Source organism: Cavia porcellus, unplaced genomic scaffold (assembly GCF_034190915.1).
Source record: "Cavia porcellus strain 051 isolate PalLab524CR breed Dunkin Hartley unplaced genomic scaffold, mCavPor4.1 scaffold_9, whole genome shotgun sequence".
NCBI classification, from domain to species: Eukaryota; Metazoa; Chordata; class Mammalia; order Rodentia; family Caviidae; genus Cavia; species Cavia porcellus.
The window spans coordinates 86,923,926-86,945,976 of NW_026947492.1; the positions used below are offsets into that span (position 1 = coordinate 86,923,926).

The 22,051-nt window shown below is 41.5% G+C and overlaps 1 protein-coding gene across 2 annotated transcripts in view; it reads left to right on the plus strand.

Annotated features, from left to right (window-relative positions):
• LOC100728849 (protein kinase C-binding protein NELL1-like) overlaps nucleotides 1–22,051 on the plus strand; it is a 510,642-nt gene that overhangs the window by 275,119 nt on the left and 213,472 nt on the right. For both annotated transcript variants that reach the window (XM_063256784.1, XM_063256785.1), the window contains exon 13: nucleotides 16,852–16,977. In XM_063256784.1, coding sequence (XP_063112854.1) covers nucleotides 16,852–16,977 — 126 coding nt within the window. The remainder of the gene's footprint in view (nucleotides 1–16,851; nucleotides 16,978–22,051) is intronic.

Genomic DNA, 22,051 nt, shown 5'->3' on the forward strand with positions numbered 1-22,051 from the left:
TTTCTAAAGATCATTTTGTTCCAATCTCCTTATGTTACACCGAAAAATTTTAATATGTATGTTATCTGGAGATAAGAGAAAAATGAAAATATTCCATTGGTCACTAGTGTTGTAACTTTATGCTGATTGTCAAATTCACAAAAAGATACATGCATTCTCTATTTTTCATTATCATACTGACAACTATTATGATTATGTGTGAGTAAAAATAAATGTTTTGAAGCCGAGAGCTTCCCTGTCTTGCCTTAATATTATTTATGAGCGTTTCAAAGTTGATGTCCTGTGAAATTGTTATGATGTGAAAGTATTTAAATATCAAGGTTGAGTGCAGTAGGAAGAAAGCAGGAGAAAGGATGCCAAACCCAGACCTCACACTGTCGTCTGCTGCATATGTAGGTCAAATAAATAACATTTTGTTTTAGTTGCAGAATGAGAGATTATTAGTTTCTTACCACAGCCTGCTATTCATAGCTTATGTCTAATTTTTTAAAAGTGTATTTTGAAAACAGTTGTAGAGGGCATTGTGCACACTTCTTTGGAGATTTGGAACATTTTTTAGGTAGAGTGAGCCATTGCCCCCATCAGAATTTTCATCAGCATGTGATTTTTCAGAGGTGCAGAGTACTTCAAAATGCCATAGCTAAAGATTGAACATTGTTGGGGGCATGAGGAATTCATGATCAATAATGTGGTTGGCCTGCTAGGGTTTGTCATCTGAAGATAGCATCTATGTGAATTTAAGGAGGCTGCAGTCAGTATTACAGTACAGAGACAGGGCACAGCCAGTGTAAGGGCATTAAAGATAAACAGGAAGAAGTGAAGCTTTCCTGCTGCCTCCTCCATGAACAAAGGATGGGAAATAAAAATGCTGGAAGTGTAGGCTGTATTACCACGAGTTTTCAGAGCCCAGCAGTGTTAAGGAAAGACGCATTCAGTTGGAGTACCATCACCCATATAGGTACTTCCCGCCCGGTTTATCACAAGGGATCAAGCTAGGCACTTTGGGATATTTCAGAAGAAGGAGGACAGCGAAAGAGGGAGGGTTTCTGTGCTGGCCATTTCAGGAAATGAGCGTGGGCTGCTCCCCTACCCCAGATTGTCATAGTGGTCTTTATTGGTGAGCAGAGGCTGTCAGACAAGGCCGTTTCTCAGTGTGGATTCTGTCTGTCATAGTGGTAGAGGGGACCAAGGCTTTGCGCTGACCACTGTGTATTTTTGAGCTGATTCTTTTCATCTCTTATTGAAGTTCAACTTCCATTTTGATATTTTCTGCAGTTGCAGATGTACAATGGTATGGGAAAAAAAAATCCTACAAGGAAGAAAAATGGACAAAGAAGGAGAGTAAATATCCCATAAACATTGTTCTCTGATGGGTTTACAATGGCCAGTTCATCTTCCCACCACTCAACAGCATCCTTTGTGGGCAGGAGTATCGGGAAGTTATGGTTAACACTCCTCAGGAGGGTAAGCAAAATGCTGCCCTGATGTGGAGGATAAATAATGGAAAAAGACATTAGGCTTTACTCTGTTTATGTTCAGTAGTTATTTTTCTAGGTCTAAAAGGTAGTTTTGCTGTATCGGAAAGACCATTAATGCTGATGGTTGCAGTGTATTTCTGATAAACTGTGATGAACTTGAGGTCAGGGAGTCTGGGATTTGGGTTCATCTCTTGTTCACTTTCAGCCACATGACCTTTCGTCCATGGAGCCATCGGGTAACTTGAGCAAGACACACTTCAGGGAGGTGAGAGCGATTCCAGAAATGCTCAGGGGTCTGTGGAAACCTTGGCTTTCTCAACCTGTTTACTATCCAGAGAAATGTATTCATTTTAATTTTCACCTTAGACAAACAAGTTTATGAATGTGTTTGTTGAGGGATCTTTTGCTACTTGGTGGAATCTGAGTATGAAGCAAAACCTCTAGCTCTTTGGTAGGCAAATGACAGATTTTCACCATAACAGATTTTCACCCCAAAAGAGGACATGTTTTCTTCTGACCAAGTGTGCTGTTATCAGGTAGTCTCTTTATGAATGTACTGAAAGTACTCATTGAAAGTACTGAAGCTTCAGGATGAGTTTGAACACTGGCCATATCCCTTGCTAATGATATAGTTTCCTAAGGGAAGCATCTTAGCTTTTTGAACCTTTAATTTCTTTGCTGCAAGAGGAATATGCCTTGCAGAATCATGTAAATTAAAGCTAATGAGTGTGTGTTTCCTGGAACATGCTAGGTATTTGATAAACTGTAGCTACTCTTCTGTGATATATATGGTACTCTAGGCAGCATCAGGTGCTTTATTCTTGCTAAAGTTCACCTCACTGATAGATACCCCTTCTCTAAAGACCTGTCCTAGAGCAGGAAAATGCATCACATTACTTAGCAGATTTTATCTTGATCTTTAGACAGCTCAGATGAAGATCCCAGAGCATTTTCTTAATGTTATAAAGTATACCTAGAGAAATATTTAGCCAGTTGAGAACTGACCTTCTTACAACTCTGGCTTAAATAAGTCAGTTGGAGGCCTTTCTTTAGTGAAGAAATGAAGTTCTCTCTCAAGTTGATAGCAAAAGCTCAGAATCATGAGTAGAAGTTTGGTTCTGTATGGAAGTTCATGTTAAACTCTAGAGGGTAGATAGTATGGAATTTTGTATCCATTTCCAATGAAGATACTAAGCAGTAGGGAAAGTAGTTGTTGTCAGGCCAACTCCTATTTATTCCTATAATTCTCATTTTTACTTTAATAGGTAAGAGATTCATCACAGCTCTCATCTGTCACTATATTTATTATTTATGCACCCACTTATCCTTCCATCCAATTAGCATTCTCAGTTGCTTATTTTCAAATGCCTTTAACTCACATGTGGTGTTAGTGTTTTCGATGGAGGCTGGGGATAAGCAAGGTAGGAAAGTTCCTGTGTTTGAGGAAAGCAGACCAGCAGGGGAGTGGGCACATGCATAGATGATGGCGGTGCTATTTAAATTTGCAGAAGTTACTTTTATGAAAATCAGAAAAGGCACATGGTGGTTCTTCTACTAGGGAAGATCACAAGTTAGGGGTGTAGATGCAGCGTGTCACGGTTGATCCAGCAGAAGGATGGAGAATTACAAGTGGGGACTTCCTTGTTGTGTTGCGCCATAGACAGGTTTAGAAGGGTGATAACGCTTTTGCAGGAAGGACAGGTAAGAAGAGCATCCAGTCTGGGTGTGCATCGTGAGAACTCACAAGGGGATTTGATTCCTTATTCCTTTCCTGTGCGTATTTACAGAGCACCTCCCTTGTTTTTGTGGCCCATGCCAAGTGTAATTGTCGCCTAAGCAGTAACCCCCAAGCCTTTCACTTCATCTCAGAGCCCAGTGTCTCTCAGCGCCGTTGTCCTGGCTCACTGTTCCCATCCCCAGACTTTTTGTTACTGGTCCTCTGGGAGCGCTTATGCCCACTTGTATTTTCTGTGTCCTGTGAGCTAAGTTTTCTTTCTTCCTGTCCTTTTCCCTCCCACTGAGCTGCTTCCACAGCGAAATCCTTTTGTGTAAGGAAGGAAGAAATGACTCCAAGTGCACCAAGGCTGTCTTTAAGAAGCCAATGCTGCCTCTGGGGTCCAAAGCAGCCTCCTCTGTGATTACTGCTCCCTGGGGATTCCAGAAGACCAAGAGCAGGGAGTCTTTTCTACCACAGTCTTTCCTCTTTGTGTGCAGACCTGAGCCTCTGCTTTCTCACACAGCTTTCCTCCATTCCGTTTTCCTGTTCTCTCACGTTGGATGTTACTGCAGAGGATACAGCTCAGTGTAGCACAGAGTTTCTTATCCCTCTGGCATCTTTCCTCTAAGGAGTCTTTGGGACATGTTTTCTCCCCTTACATTTTAGTGCTGCAGGCCCCTAGCTGTGTGGTGGAGAACCACAGACCTCTGTAATATGTACCTCCTCCCGATAAGGTGTTTCACCTCATGGTAGGTGATGTCACCCTACTGAGAGGAGGCCCCCTGGGGTCTGCCTTAGCTTTTGTTCTTTGTCTCTTACCTGTTGTGTGTCAAAGGTCAAGTATTTTAGTCTCTCCTGTCTCACTTCCTGTCTGTAGACCTGGGAGGTTGAAAAGTTGTGCCTGCTCAGAAAAGTTATAAGGAGTGCTCTATCAGTAAATAACGGGGTAAGGAATAGCTCTCACAAAGCACTTTACAGATGTTTGCTATTGTTCAGAAGAATCCTTCCATTTAGAAAAGTAGCTTCAAACCCATTGAACAGCGGAGACAATTTTCTGCTGTGTCCCAGTTCGGGGATGGTGTGGTCCTTTCCCTCTTTGAAATTGTTTTCAAGGGAAGCAGGTTGGGTTAGAATGTCTTTGTCTGTCCTCTTCATCCATTCGTTTCTGTTTGTTTGCCAATGTTGGGGGTTGAGCCCAAGGAGTGATGGGCTATGTACATCATCAGCCCTGTTTGCTGCTTTCTAACTTAGAGATGGGGTAGATAAGAGCAAATGGCTTTCTTGAACCCGGGCAGTGTTCCTTAACTGCCTCCTTTAGGTCCACAGGCCCTGCTTGTCTTTGTAATTCAGAGTCTGATATTGGATGTGACATTGTAGTGAGTCACTTCTGAATCCAGCACCAATCATTTAGTTTTAAAAGATTGAAGCTTGTGCATTTTATTTCAACTGCTTGGTGGAATCAGGTAATTAGTAACTTGATCAAGTGACTATAGGAATTTTGATATTTAGTTAATCAAGGAAGGTGGATATTCTTGGAGAAGAGAGTGAAGTTTGTTTTCTAGAAGACCAAAAAAGAATGGATGCCACAGGTAGAAATTCTTTAGAGCCATCTTCCTTCTGGTTAATCTATTGTGCCCTGATGTGTCAGTCCGTATTTTACTAGAGAAAGGGATAAAACATAAGATATACAAATGTATAAGAAATCACAAGATTGGTTACAGTGGTCAGCCACAGAGTTAGGTGAGGGAGCATGCAGAGGGGGTCTGCACCCTGGAGCTGAAGGATTCAGTCCAAGGTCTGGAGCTCACTGCAGGGTTCGTGCAAGTCTGTGTCAGACTGATGGGTCTGTGATAGGAGACTGAAGGATCTGAGGCAGAAAAAGTCTGCACTCGAAGCTAGGAGATGACCTCCAGGTGAAGGGGAAGACTCGAGCTCCTCTGATGAACAGAGGCAGATCTGTCCTTCCTCATTTCCCCATTGTACTGTCCAGGCAATGAACCACACCTGGGTGGGTCCTCTCTACCCTAGGATGTAGAATTGCTGCGTTGACTTAGTTAAATTTCTAAACTTCTCAAGTGGACACAATCAATTAGCCATTAGACAGCATAAAATAAAAAATGTTACTAATACCTATGTGGTGCTAGTAAAGATGAAATGAATCAATGTATGTACATTCTTAAGCCTGTGCCTGGCACAAAGTGGTAGTCAATTAACCCATTATGATAAGGAGGAGTCACAACTAGAGACAAAGAAGATAAAAATGGTGTGGTGGATTGACAGCTGGTGGTCACCTTGTAACAACCTGCTGAACTGAGTCAGTCAGTCTTCAGTTGGGTGCTGGTATGGATGACCCACCTGAAGACAGTTCCCAACATAAAAAGGAGGACTGGAGAGGAGGAAGTGTTGCTTGTTCTCCTCTTGCCGTTATTCTCCTGGAGGAACTTGTTGAGCTTCTTTCCTGATATGAACTTGGCTGTTCTCATCCTCAGAGGAACTCGGGACCTTGTTGTCACTGAGAATGGCTGTGGTTCACTTTGGAGTACCTCTGGTCTTTACTTTGAGCATTGCTTCCTGGCTCCAGAGGCTAAGATGGTGTGCTATTCAGTCTCCAGAAAAAGCTGTCACTCTGGCTTCCTGATACCAACTCTGCTGTTCTCATTGTCACAGCAGCTCAAGATAATATTGTTGCTTAGAATGGCTATAGTACTTTTGGGGGGAGCTCTGGTCTTTACTTTGAGCATCACTTACAGGCTCCAGTGCAGATTCCCCAGGCTTGCTGGCACAGATTTTCTAGTTTCGTCTAGTGACCTTTAGGTCTTCCCAGCACAGATCCATGAAACAGACTTGCATGGGACATTGTCATGGGCTCTAGGTCTTCAGCTGGACTCATGCAGGACATTGCCGTGTGATGTAGGCCTTCAGCTGAATTCTTTGGGGTCTTTAGTGTGTGGGCAGATTTCCTGCACTGTTTTGCATTTGACTCTTTGGGTGATTATTATAAAATAATTTATAAATTATGTGTCTTGTATTAAACTGTTTTCCTTGTAATCCCTGACTACAACAAATGGCTTCCTTAGTTTTATTTTCTTCCATCTCATTGATTTTTTTAGTGACTGTCCTTTGTTTCTGTAAAGCAAGCACACAATCAGGTAGAGTCAATGTGATCAGGAAAGGCCATCAATATTTGTTAAGGTGTCTTTCTTTATCAAGACTGAAGTCAAATGCCCACTTCTGAGTGAATCACTGTTATCACATCCATCGGAATTAGCCTCTCTTCTCCTAGGAGAACCTGAACTGGGCACAGTCCATGTTCATGTGACCCCCTCCTTTCTGGCTGCCCATGGGTTTATGAAGGCACAGATCCTGTCCTGCTGACATCTGGAACCTTTACTGGCTGAGGTATTTAGCTGTCTTTCAGTATCTCTTGAATTTACTGTTCCAGTTGTAGGGAAGCCAGAAGCTCAGTGTAGCTCTTACTTTTCCTGGGTTTCTCTGACTAATCTGAGTTGTGACACATGGGAGAACTTGGACCTCTTGGATGCCCTAATTTGTGTTGTTACCGTCAGCTGAGGTAGAGCTCAGACAGTGACAGATGTAGGTAGGGTGCACTACAGCTCGGGGCAGAGGCAGACTCTGTAGCTCTTATCTCCATGTGTGTTTTTCCTTGCAGACACTCGGCAGAGGTTTATGGTCACCCTTGAAGTTCACCAGAACTAGGGTGAAAAGTAAGTCAGGGGATAGGGTTTTATGCTGCTTTTCTAAAGCCATTGTGCTAAAACACAAAAAAGATGTGTTTCTTTTTTGACAGTGTTTGATTCTGAAATTGAACCCAGCAGGGGGAAAAATATCTTAGCCTGAATTTCTGAATATCTGACATAACTATGTATAGGAAATTCTTAAAAAATATCAGTAACCCTGAAGTCTAACTTGAAAAGTATATCATCTTCCATTTGCTCTATGAAGACTTCCTTAGTATTCATGGGGTAACCGGAACATGCTTTTGAATTTTCGTTCTGAAAATATGTGATCTGGCAGGCAACAATCTTGTTTGACACACATTTTTTTTTTTTTTGTCTTTTTCCTTTTCATTGGTACCAAGAATCGAACTCACGACTGCCTGCCTGCAAGGCAGGCGCTTATGCTGCTGAGCTAAATCCCCAGCTCCGTTTGACACATATTTTAAAAGATGATGTAAAAATCTATTTCATCAGAAAGCTGACAGCCTGAGAAAGCTATGGTGTGACTCAGCTGTGGCTGCCATAGAGAAGTACTATAGACTGGGGAACTGAAATAATAACTGATTTCTTACAGTTTTGAAGCTGAGAGCCTTGAGAGGGTTATTGTGTGACTCATCTATTGCTGCCATGGAGAAGTACTATAGACTGGGGGACTGAAATAATAACTGAATTCTTACAGTTTTGAGTTTGGAAGTGTGAGATCCGGGTGCTGGCACCGTAAGGTTCTGGAACGATTTTCTTCCTGGTTTGCCAGCAGTCACCTTCTTCCTGCCTTCACATGGAAGAGAAAGCGAGGGTGAGAGTAAGTTCTCTGGGGCTTCTTCCAGGGAGAGCACCGATCTACACCATGAAGATCCTGGCACTTCCCATGTTACAAAATAAGATAAAACAAAGTTTCTTCACAGTGTAATAAGAGAATCACAATAGTTAACACTCTGTCTATCATCTCCTAAGTAGGTACTCAGTGTATAGGAATTGGACAAAAAGATTCCTTCTTTCAAAGAAGAAATGGATAGTAACACAAAATTTTCTTTTGAATACGCTTAAACTAACTAGTATGGAAAATTATTTGAATTTTTCCCTATTTCCTATTTATCTATTTTCTAGTGTGAATTTTATCTGTATATCTGTGTCTCTTTTTTTGAATAGAGAGACTCTCATATAAGGGAAGTGATGTAATATTTAAGCGTGTATGTCTGACTTATTTCAGTTAACTTTATGTTCTCCAGTTGCATACATTCACAAATCAATGCCCCAAGTTGATCTTTCTTTATGGCAAGTTATGATCCATTGTACCTACCACATTTTCCATATCTGTTCATCTGCTGATGGACATAGAGGCTGTTTCCAAGATCTAACTATTATGAAACTCTGCTACTATAAATATGTGTATCCCTGTAGTAGGATGGTTTTAATGTTTTGAGATGATACATAGATTTCTGGATACTTATGGTCTGTCTAACCCTAATTATCTCTCAATGCTTTCTTCTGCCAGTGCCACCTTATTAGGAAGTAGGGCTTCAATATGTGAATTTTGGAGCAACACAATTCAGTATTTAGCAGTTATCTAATAATTTACTTAGGGGGAAAATTGGTCCTGGAATTTTTAGGTTATTACAAAGATCAGATTCATAGTACGCAATTTTTGAGAGGCAGGATTTCAGTGTGAAGGGTGCAGACTCTGGAGCCATGCTCCTAAATTGATGCCCTGGAACAAGAGGTCCACTTCCTGCTTATTGAGCTTTGATGATTTACTGTATGTTTCTATGCTTTTATTTATCCATCTGTAAGACGAAGATGAAATACATAGTGTTGTGTATCCCTCATTCTGCATAGTAGCACCTTATTGCATTGTAACTATTAAATGTATTAGCAAACATTTAACCTTCAAGCTCTTCCTCGTGCACCACCAGTAATGAGGGGGCAGTGTCTCCTTGCTTTTTCATGGCGGTATTAGACTGGAGCTCCATTTCCCTACAGTCCACACTCTTCCTGCTGTTTTCCCACCATTGGAGGGAAGTAGCATTTATTGTAAGAAAGACCTCATTTGTTATGAAAGACCTTATATCTTTGTCATAAGAAAGAACTTAGGTCTTTATTTCTAACCTGGCTTCTGTAGGCATTTGTTTTGCATTTCTAGGTTGTGTAGGCATTAGATGTTTCTCCCCTCAATTTAGGAAAGAAATACAATTTTAGAACACTGGATAAACATTCTTTCTGGAATTAGTGTTCATCTGGGTAATTGGACAAGTCAAAATTTTTCTCTTGGTCTCTAGCTTCCCATTTATAGAAGGAGTCCGTATTCTGTCTACCACACTGGGATTGAAACTTAAATACATTTTGAAAGACAAATTCTATGTTCTCTGCAAAACTGAAAGCACAAAAGTTGCCCATAAGTTGCTACTCCTACACCTGTACTGTCTGTTATCAACCTGCTCCCTAAAGTGCTATGTTTATTGCAGTTGACTTGCTTACTTTGAGACATCATAATGACTTAGTGCCCTTTACTTTACATTAGGAATCATTCTGATTATTAATTATGTTGGTTTGGAAAAAGATAAAGTGACCTGTGTGCCTCTTTCTGCATTGTAGTGTGGAGAACATATTCACTGTCATAGAACATTAGTGTTACAGATCACTATTAGGGAACGTGGCCAAGTTCCCAAGCATGTATCATGAAGGCTTAAATAAACGAACCAAGTGGCATGATTTTAGTGCTCCAGGAACATCAGGACCCAGAATTCAAGACTCTGGGGGCTAACACAAGGCATGTCTCTGGGAGGCCTGTGTTAGTTTAGTTTTCAAATAAGGAAGGGGTTAGAGAAGAAAACACAGGAAACCTGAGCAGGACCTTGGAAGTGGTTCAAAGACTTTCCAAGTGACAGGCTCTGTTAGGGTAGGAGAAGCATCTTAGGAGAAAGTCTCCAGGTGACCTTCACTACAGGAGTGAAATGCCTGCAGCTGCGATCTCTATCGTATTGATTGGGGTTAGAGCCCTGTGTCCTCAGCTGTGGCCTATCTTGCCTTTTTTGAGGTGTTTCTTTGTTCTCAGTTCTGCTACCCTGGCCATACCACAGCCCTGCAAATGTATTCAGCTGAAATAGCTCCCAACAGCTCACATAAAGAAATGTAAATTAAAACTGCATTGAAATGCCATCTTATTCCAGAAAGAATGTCTATCATCAAGAAATCAAATAATAACAAATACTGGTGCGGATGTGGAGGAAAAGAAACTCTTCTATATTGTTGATGGAAATGAAAACTATCATAACTACTGTGGAAATCAGTATGAAGATTCCTAAAAAAGTGAAAAATAGAAAATTCTTTTGACCTAGGTTTTCATCTAAGTTTCTTATTGAAAGAGAGATATTCTATTAGAGCGCTGTATGCACACCTGTGTTTCTAGCAGTAGAATTTATAATATCTAGATCTTAGAGACATATATGCCCATTAGCAGATGGATGGATAAAGAAAATGTACTATTTTTACACAATGGAACACTACTCTGCCATGAAGAAAGATAAATTTGAGGCATTTGTAGAGAAATTGATGCAAACATGACATTAAATAAAATAGGCCAGACACACAGGTTTAAATATCACATGGTTTCTCTTATATGCATATGTAATATACACACATGGGAGTTCTTTTCAAATAGATGGGGAATTAGAGATGGAAGTGGGGGAGGGAGAGGTATGGAGAGAAAGAACTGAAGGAGTAAAATGATGGAAACAGAGTTTTGCAAATGGGAAGGGGATCAAGAGTTGAAAGGAACAGCGAAACAAGGGAAGAATAGGGCTGGGGATTTAGATCAGTGGTGTAAGCACCTGCCTAGCAAGCACAAGATTGTGAGTTCAATCCCCAGTACTACAAAAAGAGGGAGGGGCAAGAATAGGGCATAAAAAGAGAATTACGCTATAATGTACACTTGTGTCCATTGCTCATGATGAATATAATCACCATGCATTGCAAACTAATAAATAAAAAAATTATGTGGGCATAAACTTTAGAAAATATCCCAAGTCACAATGGAATGTATTGATAGTTCTGATACACCTACCAACTGGCCATCACCGCCATGTTTTTATTGCCTACAGATCTCTGCAAAATTAGATCAGTCTGGTAAAACTGCTGTGCAGATCATTTTACCACCCCCTAGAAAACTTGTTCAGAGTTGCGCTGTTGTGTGAGTATCTGTTTGCTCATCCTAGTTGCTCTCAATTTTCTGGAAAAATGCCTACTCATGTGACCTAGACATAGTTTTTATGACCTGTGTCTTTGGGAAGGCCTCTGGCTGTCTGCAGCCTTCTGCGTGGAGAGGGGATGGCTCAGGAGAAATTGTTCCAGTGGAAGCTTCTACGATGAGGAGACAGAAACATCAGACTGTGTGCAGAGTATCACACCAGGGTGAAGTGCCTTCCGGTCCAGCTCTCAGTTTATACACTGGAAAACCACGATCTACAGAAAAACATGATCCGCCCAAACCTACAGTTAGCTACTTAGAAACAATGAGAAGTTAGTGTGACTTCTGAGTGTCATTTCCAATGCCTTCTGTCCAACAATCAGTGAAGGACAAGTGTGCTGCTTGGGATCAAGGGGCCTTAGTTGGATGGAATTCTAAGTACTGTACAGTCGCGTGTGAGGGTTTTCCCTGGGGTTGGTAGGCAAAATGAGATGGAATGCAAAGGACTGTTAGGACAGAATAGGGCCCAGTAACTTGGTTTTCACCAGCACTCTGCTTTCCTTTTAAATTTACACTAAGAATAGTGTATGACACTCCCCCTGTTCAGCCCCCTCCATTGTATTTTTATAGGAAATTCTTCCCTATTAAGTCTGAATAAATCACATTATTTTATGCAAAGAGGATTCTTTACACACACTTCTGTATGCTCTCCAGACTCTGCACTTTAATTTAATGACACTGATGCTAAATTTGGGTCTGAGTTTGCTCTGAATGTCTGTGCGGGTTGTAGGTGATGCTATGTGTAGAACTATTATGTCACATCAAGATTCATTGTGAAGTCCGTAAATACACCTTTTAAAAGTGAAAACAAAGTACTTTGCCATCCTGAGGACATAAATCATGTGCTTTCATTACTTCAAAAGACCACCAGACAATGAGCTCTGGTATTTCTAAGGTGACAAGCAATTTATAAGAATAAATTACAACTGGACTACCATTACACTCCAGTTGATATATACAGCAATAAGGATTATAAATGTTTATTTAGCAATATTTAGCACTATTATAAAAACCTAGACTTTTCTGTTACTAATTTCCTATTCTATAGGAGACACCAAGCTCCTGTGAAAGGCACTGTGTCAGACTGTGCATTCCTGCTGCAAACAGAATGCCTGTATCTGCCTGCTCAGGGGCCTGAGGTTACTGGAGCCCAATGTGTGAAAATGTTGGAATTTGATTAGAAGAGCTGAGGAAGCAGTGGTGGATGGGGCCACACTACTGCCTTAACCAGGAATAATCTGGAATAAATGTTCTGAGGATGCTGCACACAGGCGTGGGAGTTAGGAAGTCTGCTTGGTTTTGTAGCTATCATGGCACCTTGGGACATAGAGAGCATCACCACAGCTCTGCAGTGTCACTCAGGGTCAAAACTTGGCACAGCAGAAACAGCGCCAACTTTGGAGGTGGACTTCCTGGATCCAAGTCCAAGTTTTCTGCTGAATGGTTTTGTGCCTTGGGTTCTAAGTTGTCTAAGAATCGCTGAGACTCAGTTTATCCATCTTGGCATGGGGATACCGATCTTCTAGAGTAGTCCTGATTAAGTTGAGTTCTGAAATGTTTGCTGTAGAGTCCCTAGCCGAGTATCTGACACCTAAAAATGACAAGTACTTTGAATATCAGGTACCAGGCACTGTTTCTTGTTCTGTTCTGTGTACGAAGTATGGGCTGTTTAGCTGCTTGCTGATCTTACTAACCCTGTAGCTAAAGAGGTGCCTTTGAAGTCAGCCCGTCCTTCTGTAAGATGCTAAGCTCACTGTGGTTCTTCCTAGAACATTTTTTCTTTTGTAGGGAGTGATGATTCAGATGTTTAGCTTGAGACTGGACTTGAGTGGATTTGACATCCTTCTTGGACTCCAGCCTCAGGCTTGGACCTGTCTTGCCTTTGGTCTAGGTGAGCATCACCTTGAGAGAGGCAGCACCTCGGCCCCCTGTACAGCACCCAGGAGTTAGCTCAGGTCTGTGGTTACAGTCCCCATGACTTTGTGGCCACCCGATCTCTGTCGCTGACATTGGTTCATTCTTCCAGCAGGAAGCTGTGCTCTTTTTCCCCTACTTTGTAATTATCCATTACCTCTCAGAGTCTCTCTACTTCTGTGAACATAAAGCAGCGTTGTCTTAGCTCATTTTAAAAATCAGTGTGTTCTCTTCTGGAGGTCATTTTCTTCATGCAGCCCAGCCCTCTGAAGATGTTAATTCTGTCTTGACTCTTGTAATCATATTCCTTTTTGAAGCACTCCTGAATCCTGTTGAAACTATCTGCTGGGCTACATCTTCTGATACAAAGAAGCAATCTTTATTTTGGTGAATCTGTCACTCTGCCACCCTTTTCCCTATTCTGAAACCATGAGTTTGCAGTTTCTACCATTTCTTTCATCTTCTGGAGACTCAGCTGAATGAATTTCCCCTGTCTGTTACTCACCATTTATACTGGGCTGTGACTTACAATGTGCTTGCTTGATGAAGGATAAGCAGCAAAGATAAGATCATGGCACTTTAATTTTCTGGTGCATTTTTCAGCTTTTTGGCTTTATTTTAGTTCTGCCAAAATTACAAATGGTATGAACTGGAAACCAAACATACTCTGAGCCAAACCATGTGAGCAGCAAGGATGTATGACCACCGGGTCTGGGATGGTTCACAGAGAGCAAAGATTGGATTAAATCTATGTGAGCAGTTCTCCTTGAGGTTTTCTAAGCAGTTCTTTGTCTATTTTTTTTAAAATATCTTGATTCAAGTCCTTAGAGTGCCATGAAACAAGGGGATGACCTGTTTGATTTGCATCAGACTAAGTAACTTCTTCAAACCCGGGTGAGCTGGGGACTCTCAGTGGTTGGTTGCACAGAGACCAAAGGATGGTCCTCTGGGAGGAGCAGACAAGGATCCTTGACAGAGACACAGCCATTGCTGTCAGCAGCCTGCTCACCAGTTGTGGCCTGTGGGTGAAGACTGAATTGCCTTCAAGGCAAGTCCTGCCAAGGCTCTCATCTTGAAGAATGGCTGGGCCCCTCAGCAGTGCAAGGCAGACCTGTGTGTGACTGTGTTCCTGTGAGTGAAAGACCAACATAATTTATCCTTTAGCATGTGCTGCTCAATCCATTCGCCTCACTGCAGGTGGAGTGATACTTTAAAAACAGAAATCAGATTGTGTTCCTGGCCTGATGAAAGTTTGGGCTTCTACACGTAGCCACCAGTACCTGTGTCTTGATCTTGTCTTTCAAGTTACATCTCAAATAGGCACAGCTCCTGCCTGTAACCAGTCTTCTGGAACGTTCTTCTCTGTTTGCTGTGTTGTTTCTCTCCCCTTTCTCTGTTTCACTTCTATTTTAGATCACAGATGGAGCATCATTTCCAGAGCAAATTGTCTCTGACCCTCCTGGAGGTCAACTCCCCTTGTTAAAGTGTGTCATGTCCTTGCTTGAAATTGTCGTAGGTTTGTTTCAATAATTTGTTAGGCAGTTAAAACCTAGGTTGGCATTTTGTTCATCACATTGCCTCTGGACTTAGTAGCAGCTTCACTAATATTCTTTGGGAGTCATGATTAAGTGATTCTCCCCTTTCCTAAATCTGCAGAGAAAAATTTAGTCTCCAAAGTGTCCTTCTGGGTACCCATCTTCATTCTCTACTTGGTGAATTTTGATTCACCTTTTAGGATCAATCTTTGTGAATTTTTTTTTGAGTTGCCTTTCATATTTACCTTTGTAGTAGTAAGAGGAGGCTCAATGGCTTAACTCCACAAGAATACATTTCTAGGTCATATAACAAGTTCATCAGTCCGGCCTGGTGGCCTGTTTCTCACCTAGAGCCCCAGCAGGAAGGACTGTTCAACTCTGCACTTCTGTGATGTGGAAGACAGGGATAGGAAAATGTGCTAAGCCAGATGTTGGCTCTGACCTTTCTATCTAGAAGTGATACCTGAGTGCCTGTGCTCAGATTCCATGCTCAGTCATATGGTCAGGCTTTTATTAAGAGAGAGTAGAGAGGTTCATTTGTGTTCTCTGAAAATGGGTGAGATGTTATGGACATCACTAATCCAGACCAAACTTTCCCAACACCTGGCTCCTCCTGGGTATCCAAACTGTCACTCCCAGTACTTCATTCTTTCTGCCCTTCTCTGTCCCTTAATCTTAATACTCTGTGATTCCATCTTTTAACTTGTGTGTTCCAGCATCATCACTGCAGTAATTCCTTGCTTCCCTCAGGATTCTGGCTCTGGGTTGGGTTCCCTGGACTCAACTGTGAGATGGAGACCAGCACAGGAAGTTGTTGATTACCTGAGTCCTGTCATTAATTTCTAGTGTTGTGTCTCATATCATGGTTACAAGACTCTTGCTAACTGCGGGTCTCTTTTTAAGATCTCAATGACACAACAGTAGTTTTTATTTATAGCCCTACAAATCTTTTACACTGAAAATGGTCTGCTGCTATATCAGCGTGTTTTATTAGGAAATAAATCAATGTACTTTTCTCTTAAAAATAAATAGATTTGTGAGTTTTCTAATGACCCAATGTAGTCATTTTTATCCTTACTTTCTATGTATTAAGGATGGTAGGACATTGGTGATTATATTCACTGAAACACTATTGAGTAATTGCCATTTTTAGGGAGTGTTTTGAAGTAAATCATAGTGAATAAGATACTGGTCTATGAGTTCAAACACAAAGTACAGCAATCTGAGTGTGGTGGCTAATTTTGCATCAGGTATTTAAGTTCTCTGAACAGTGATTTTCTAAAACTTATAGGTGTTTTTAGTTTGTTCAAGGATTTGCATGTGTATCAACTTGGATGATGTCTTCAAAGATACACACCTTAGAATCAGAACTGACCCTTAGATCAAACTGATGGGGATCCTGGATTCCGGAGAGTAAGTGCAAGTCATTGGCCATCGAATAGTTGAGCTACACACAGAGCTCACATTTCCCACCTTGGATTCCCAGCTATAATCTGCCTCTGTCTCCATCTTTTATCAGCAATTTCAATAAAATGAACCTAGATCCATTTTTGAACACATAATTTCCAGAAAAATATTCTCTCGACTTAAAGTTGTAAGTTATGTCAGTTTGTATCATAAACTTTTATGAAAAAAAAAAAAGATGATACTCTGGCCTCTGTGCCAAAGAGAATAGAAGTTTTTGTGGAAGTCAGCCTGTTATGCTTCACAAGGGCTGGGTCCCCAGATGGGAGGATGAAAGGCACTGATTTGCCTCAGACACAGCTGCTGTCTGTTCACAACAGAGGAAGAACTGGGTGCAGCATCATTTTGTAACAGATGGATTAGAACACATGAGCAGAGAAGGGTTAGATTCCCTTGATATGTCTGATAAAGGCTTCCCATGTGCTGTAGATGCCCAAAAAAATATTAATTGGTATAAACTCTTGGGATGTAGAACTCCTTGATTTTGAACATTTAAGCACAATCACCTCCTTGGTGAGAGATGAATAACTGATTTTGTCTTCATCCTTCTTGGACTCTTCACTGTTACACATTTTCCTAGAAGTGCTTTTCACTCAGGATAGGATCTAATGCATCACTTAATTTGTGCTTGGGTTTTGGTTTTACTGTATCTCTTTTTTCCTCTTCAGTGAGCATTCGCCTTTTGTAATTTCTCTGTAAGATGATCGCACTGTGGTTCAGTTACTTGACTAAACAGATATTGTTTCTTTTTTTTTCTTTCCAGATATTGATGAATGCGCTGCTAAGATGCATTACTGTCATGCCAATACTGTGTGTGTCAACCTGCCAGGCTTATATCGCTGTGACTGTATCCCGGGTTACATTCGTGTAGATGACTTCTCTTGCACAGGTGAGTGCAACAAAACGTTTTCTAATTCGTCCCTTCTCTGCGCCATGTCTGTGTTGTTACACTAGCACCTAGTATACAAAAATACTTTTACTTAAAATTCTCTTCCATAATTCCACCCTCGCATTCTGAAAAGGAACTAATAATATGAGAATGTTTGTCTGCATAACTGATTTCCACACCCAGTATTTCCGCCTGTGTACCTGTGTGTGTACATGTCTGGGGGTGTGATGAAACTGAAGTCTTAGCTGCCTGTGGTAACACCAAGGAGCTTAAAGCTACCAGTTCAAAAAATAGAAAGATTCAAACATTTTTCCTTCCATTATAATTAAGTGTTTTTCTATGTGAGAAATGAACTTTGAGAAAGATAAGCGTTACCTTGAAGTAGGCGGCAAGAGTGCTTGTTGGTCACATATCAGGCATGTGGGAGCCACTCAAGATTATGCTGCTTTATATTTTCTTGCTGTCATTTCCCACCTCTTCTCCTTCCGTCACTGTGCTTAGACTGACCTGGAGCACTCTGTGAACAGAGGAGGTCTTGGTGGGCATTAGCTTTGTAGTTCCAATGTCTTCCCAGTCATGTATCTGCAGATATCAACCTGATGTTGGTTAAGGATAGTAGAAGATTGCAGGTCTTTCTTTGCTTGGGTCAAATATATTTAAATGCTCATTAACACTGTAAAGTAATACAATTTGGGATTCTTGTGAAGGTATTTCCCTGACTCCTGACTCTTTTTGTCTTAGCACTGTCGTATGAAACTGCATTCTTCCCTGGGAATGTGGTGCCACCTAATTTCTTTCTCTGAATGATCTTTGCAGAAACATAGAAAGTTGGAGAAGTCAAAGAATCATACACGATTCTTCTGATGTTTCCTGTTTTGCGTTCTAAGTTGCTGCTGTTTAGGGAAAGGACGGGAAAGCTCAGAGGGAGCAGGATTCTGAGGGCTACGTGAGGCCAGCTGTCATCTCCCTCTCTTCTCTATACTGCTGTTAAGACCGTTAGGAATACATGAGAGAGATGACATCTTAAGGGCTAAATTTCCATGGGACCAGTAAACAAACATGTTGTAAAAACCTGTGTGGTTACTGGTAACTGTCACTCTTCTCACTAGTAAATGAAGCTCATAACTCAGCTTGACCCCAAGATGACACAAAGCTGCTGACTGTCTCCCCGAACAATAGCTCCACATCATGAGCCTCACTAAATGAGATGAAGGCAGGCTGAGGTGACTTCAGTGTGCCACCCCTGCTCTTGTGTCCTTGGTGAAGGGGCTGGGAAACCCTGTGTACTTATTAAACTCCTGCAAAAGACAGGTCTCCACCTGGTAGTCTGTGTGTGGAACAGGATGGGAAACGTGTTATCTGAGGAGCTGGCTCCAGCATTATTTTAGGAAGTGAAATGTGCTGTTTGGAATAAAAGACAAAAGCATGGATCCTGCAAGGTAGCCAAGCACCCCTTCTTCACTGGAAAAGAATAAATAGCCCTGTGGGGGGAAAAAACCAGCATCACACAGCTTTTTGTTTTGTTGGCCATGTAGGTGTATTTGCCTAGGAGGAAATAGAAAAAGTTAGAAATCACAACGGTGAGGAAAATCTGGGGAGAGGGCATACAAGATGGAGGCCCGTCAGAGAGCGAGAGGCTGGGTGCTGGGACAGCACAGGTGAAAAAGACCCAAAGGAAACAGGGAGGAGAGGACTTTTTACAACAGGAGTGTTGGGCGGGAGACAGCCAGCAGCAGCACCTGCCTGGCAAGTGTGAGGTTGTGAGTTCGATTCCCAGTGCCAAGACACAGAAACCAAAACAACACCACAGAAGTAAATAAAATAGAAGTTTTTAATGTGAAGTTCATCCACTGTTTCACTGTGCAGTGTGCCCTGTGAACCTCCCTCCTGACTCTGAGATCTGCGGTAAATTCCCTTTCCCCTTAATGAGGGGTACACACTCCTCCCCCCAAGAGGGAGCACGTTGACATGACTCCTGCTCTTTGTCACCTGTATTTTTAAGGTGCTTTTGTAAATCTTTTGATTTGAGTAGGATTCCGCTGTTGCTGACACCTGAATTTCTCTTTTCAGTTCCGATCTTTCTCCAGAGCTTCTGAGTCATAGATTCAGCTTGATGTCTACATACAGATGTGTAAGGAAGCATTTCATATGGAATATGTGTAGGACAGACACTTTAATTTCTTCCCACATATGCAAATCTTCTCTTAAAACTCTTCCCATCTCAGCAAATGAAGGTTTGCCCAGTTTAACATGGGAGTCCAATGGTTCTGCTTGATTACTCTTCCTCCCTCGTGGACAGATTTGATTGCTGTGTCATCCGCCTTGTTGATTGTGCTTCTCATCCTGTCCACTTCTTTCCATGTCCCCTGTTATCACCCCAGAGGACTTTTGCAGTTGTCTCCACTCTAGTCCAACTCCACTATATTCCATTCTTCACATAGCAGTCGGAGCAACCTTTTAAAAAATAGAAATCACACAAATGCTTGAGACACTGACACATGTCTCACCACACAGGAAATCAAATCCTTACTTTATTATTTTGACTTATAGCACCAAGTGATTCCCCCCTTCTGCCTCTCTGCCTCTCTCTTGTACCATTTTGCTTTTTCTCATTACAAGACGATGACCCTACAACTTGTCTTCTCCATTTAAAACATTTCTTCTTCCTCAGTTTCTTTGCATGCACTGTTGCCCCTTCTCGGAAGTCTTTTTGTCTTGATATTTACGTAGAAGGCCTGCTCTTAACATTTAGATCTTCGCCTAGAAGCGGCTAACAGTGACACAGAGAGGCTTTGATTTGTCAGTATAAATAGCCACCCATGTTTTCCCAACGCTGTACTACTTGACTTTATTTCTCTCAGTGTATCTCATCACTGTCTGCCTAAGATTTGTGGTGTGTGTGTGTGTGTGTGTGTGTGTGTGTGTGTGTGTGTGTGTTCACCCTCAGACTGAGGGCCTTACTTCATGCATACTAGCCAAATCCTCTACCTCTGAGCTACTTATCAGCCCTTAAATTGTCTCAGTTGTAAGTGGTTTTTGTTTGTCTCTCTTCACTAGAATTTAAACTCTGAGAACAGGAATCTTTTGCTCTTTTGTTTCCTGCTATCTCATGACTGCCTAGCACACTGTATGTCATACAGAATTCAACTAGTATTTGCTGAGTTAAACAATGCATAAAACTAAAGGACCTTGTGCAGATCCTTTGCTTCTCAAAACTTCATTTATGGAATGTTGTCCATATCTGCCATACCTAAAAACTAGTGTGAACGTCAGTTAGGAATAATACGTGTGAAGATACTGAGTATGACATCAAGTCATGATAGCATATTCTGCAGTAACCAGCACCTTAAATATGGAGCAACTTAACATAACACTGGTAGTTCCTGCTGTGGTATTTGTCTACCACTGATCAACAGGAGTGTTCTGTTTATAGCTACACTGGAGTGTGTTCTGATAGAGCAGTTCCTATGGGGAAAATTGTCCACCTCCAAGACAGGAAAGAGAGCCTGAAAGCATGAAATGTTCTGGCCAAAAGTGGGCAACTTCCCTCCTAACCCATTGACTAATGCTAGTCATTGGTCTGTCCCAGAACAAAGGAATGAAGAAATGCCTTCCTAGCACATGTTCTGGAGAGAAACAGGAGCTGCTGATGACAGAGTCTAATGCATTCTGTAGGGACTCATACTGGACAGAGTCTTAGCAAACAGAGTTTCTTTGGATGTGAGGACCTGAAGAGCTGTTGATGAATCCCGTGTCAGTAACAGATGAACATTCAGAAAATAGTTGCAATATTTAACAAATTATGGAAAGTACTATAGTGGCAGGGAGAATAAACAGAATCCAGTAGGAATAAGACCCTTGATTGTAAAGATAAAGTATTGGTGATGATGATGATGGTTTGCAAGCCCAGGGGAGTTATTGGATTACCGAAGCAGGTTGTCAGCTGTGCCTGGATCAGGTTAGGATTTACAGAAATCCCTTAGGAATGGGGACAGGTGAGCTGGGTTTGGTGGCACACACTTGTGATGTAAGCACTTGGGAGACTGAGGCAGTGAATTCACAGCCTGCCTGGGGTACCTAGTGAGTTCAAGTCCAATCTGCACTACACAGTGAGACCCTGTCTCACTGTAAAACAAATCAACAGATCTATTGAGGATTGTGAATGAGGGAAAAGGGTCCTAAAGGATAAGTAATGTCTTAGGTAGTTATTTCTCCTCTAGTGTCAATTCCAAAAGTGTCCTCTGTTCAACACTTTAGTAGTTAACCAGACTGATTCTCTGGAATTCTGAAGTGTACTTTGGCATCCACAAAGTAAGCTTCTAGATCAGCTATGCTTTATTCCCCAACGTAGATACGATCCTCACCCATTTCCTTATTGGCAAACAAAAAAATTACCTTTTCCCTGAGGTAACTTGTTTATGTGATAAATGAGGTGTGTAATAGCTATACAGTGTTATAAAGATTTTTTTCAGATGTTAAATTTTCAGTACTCTATTTGTTAAACTAATCCTTCTTCACAGTCTTAGAAGAGTTTCAGTGACGTGTTGGATGTTTAATGGTCTGTGGTTATTACTCCTTGACAAACTGCAGGGAAGAGAGCCTTTCCTGATCCCACTGACAGCAGAACCAAAGATTCCGGGCTAAGCATAGAATTGGAGGGGAAAGCCAGTGAGGTATTCAGATAAGGAACTGCAGCCTTTACTCAGTTACATTTTCTTATAAAGATTATAAGATTATAAAAAGAATAGCTGAGCATACTTCTGTGATCCTGGCATTCTTGGGAAGTCTATACATGGGGGATTGCCCAGCCTAGGCAGTTTATGAGATCTTGACTCAAAATTAAAAAAATAAAATTAAATGGCCAGGTGTGGTGGTGCACATGTGTAATCCCAGCACTTGGGAGACTGAAGCAGGAGGAGCACTGTGAATTTGAGGCCTGGGCTACAGAGTGCATTCAAGTCAGCCTGAAATACTTAGTGACCTGACCTCAAAAAGACAAACAAAAAAACAAAACAAACAAAAAAACCCACTTTTTTTTTTTAATAAATGATTTGGGATGTAGCTCAGTGCAAAG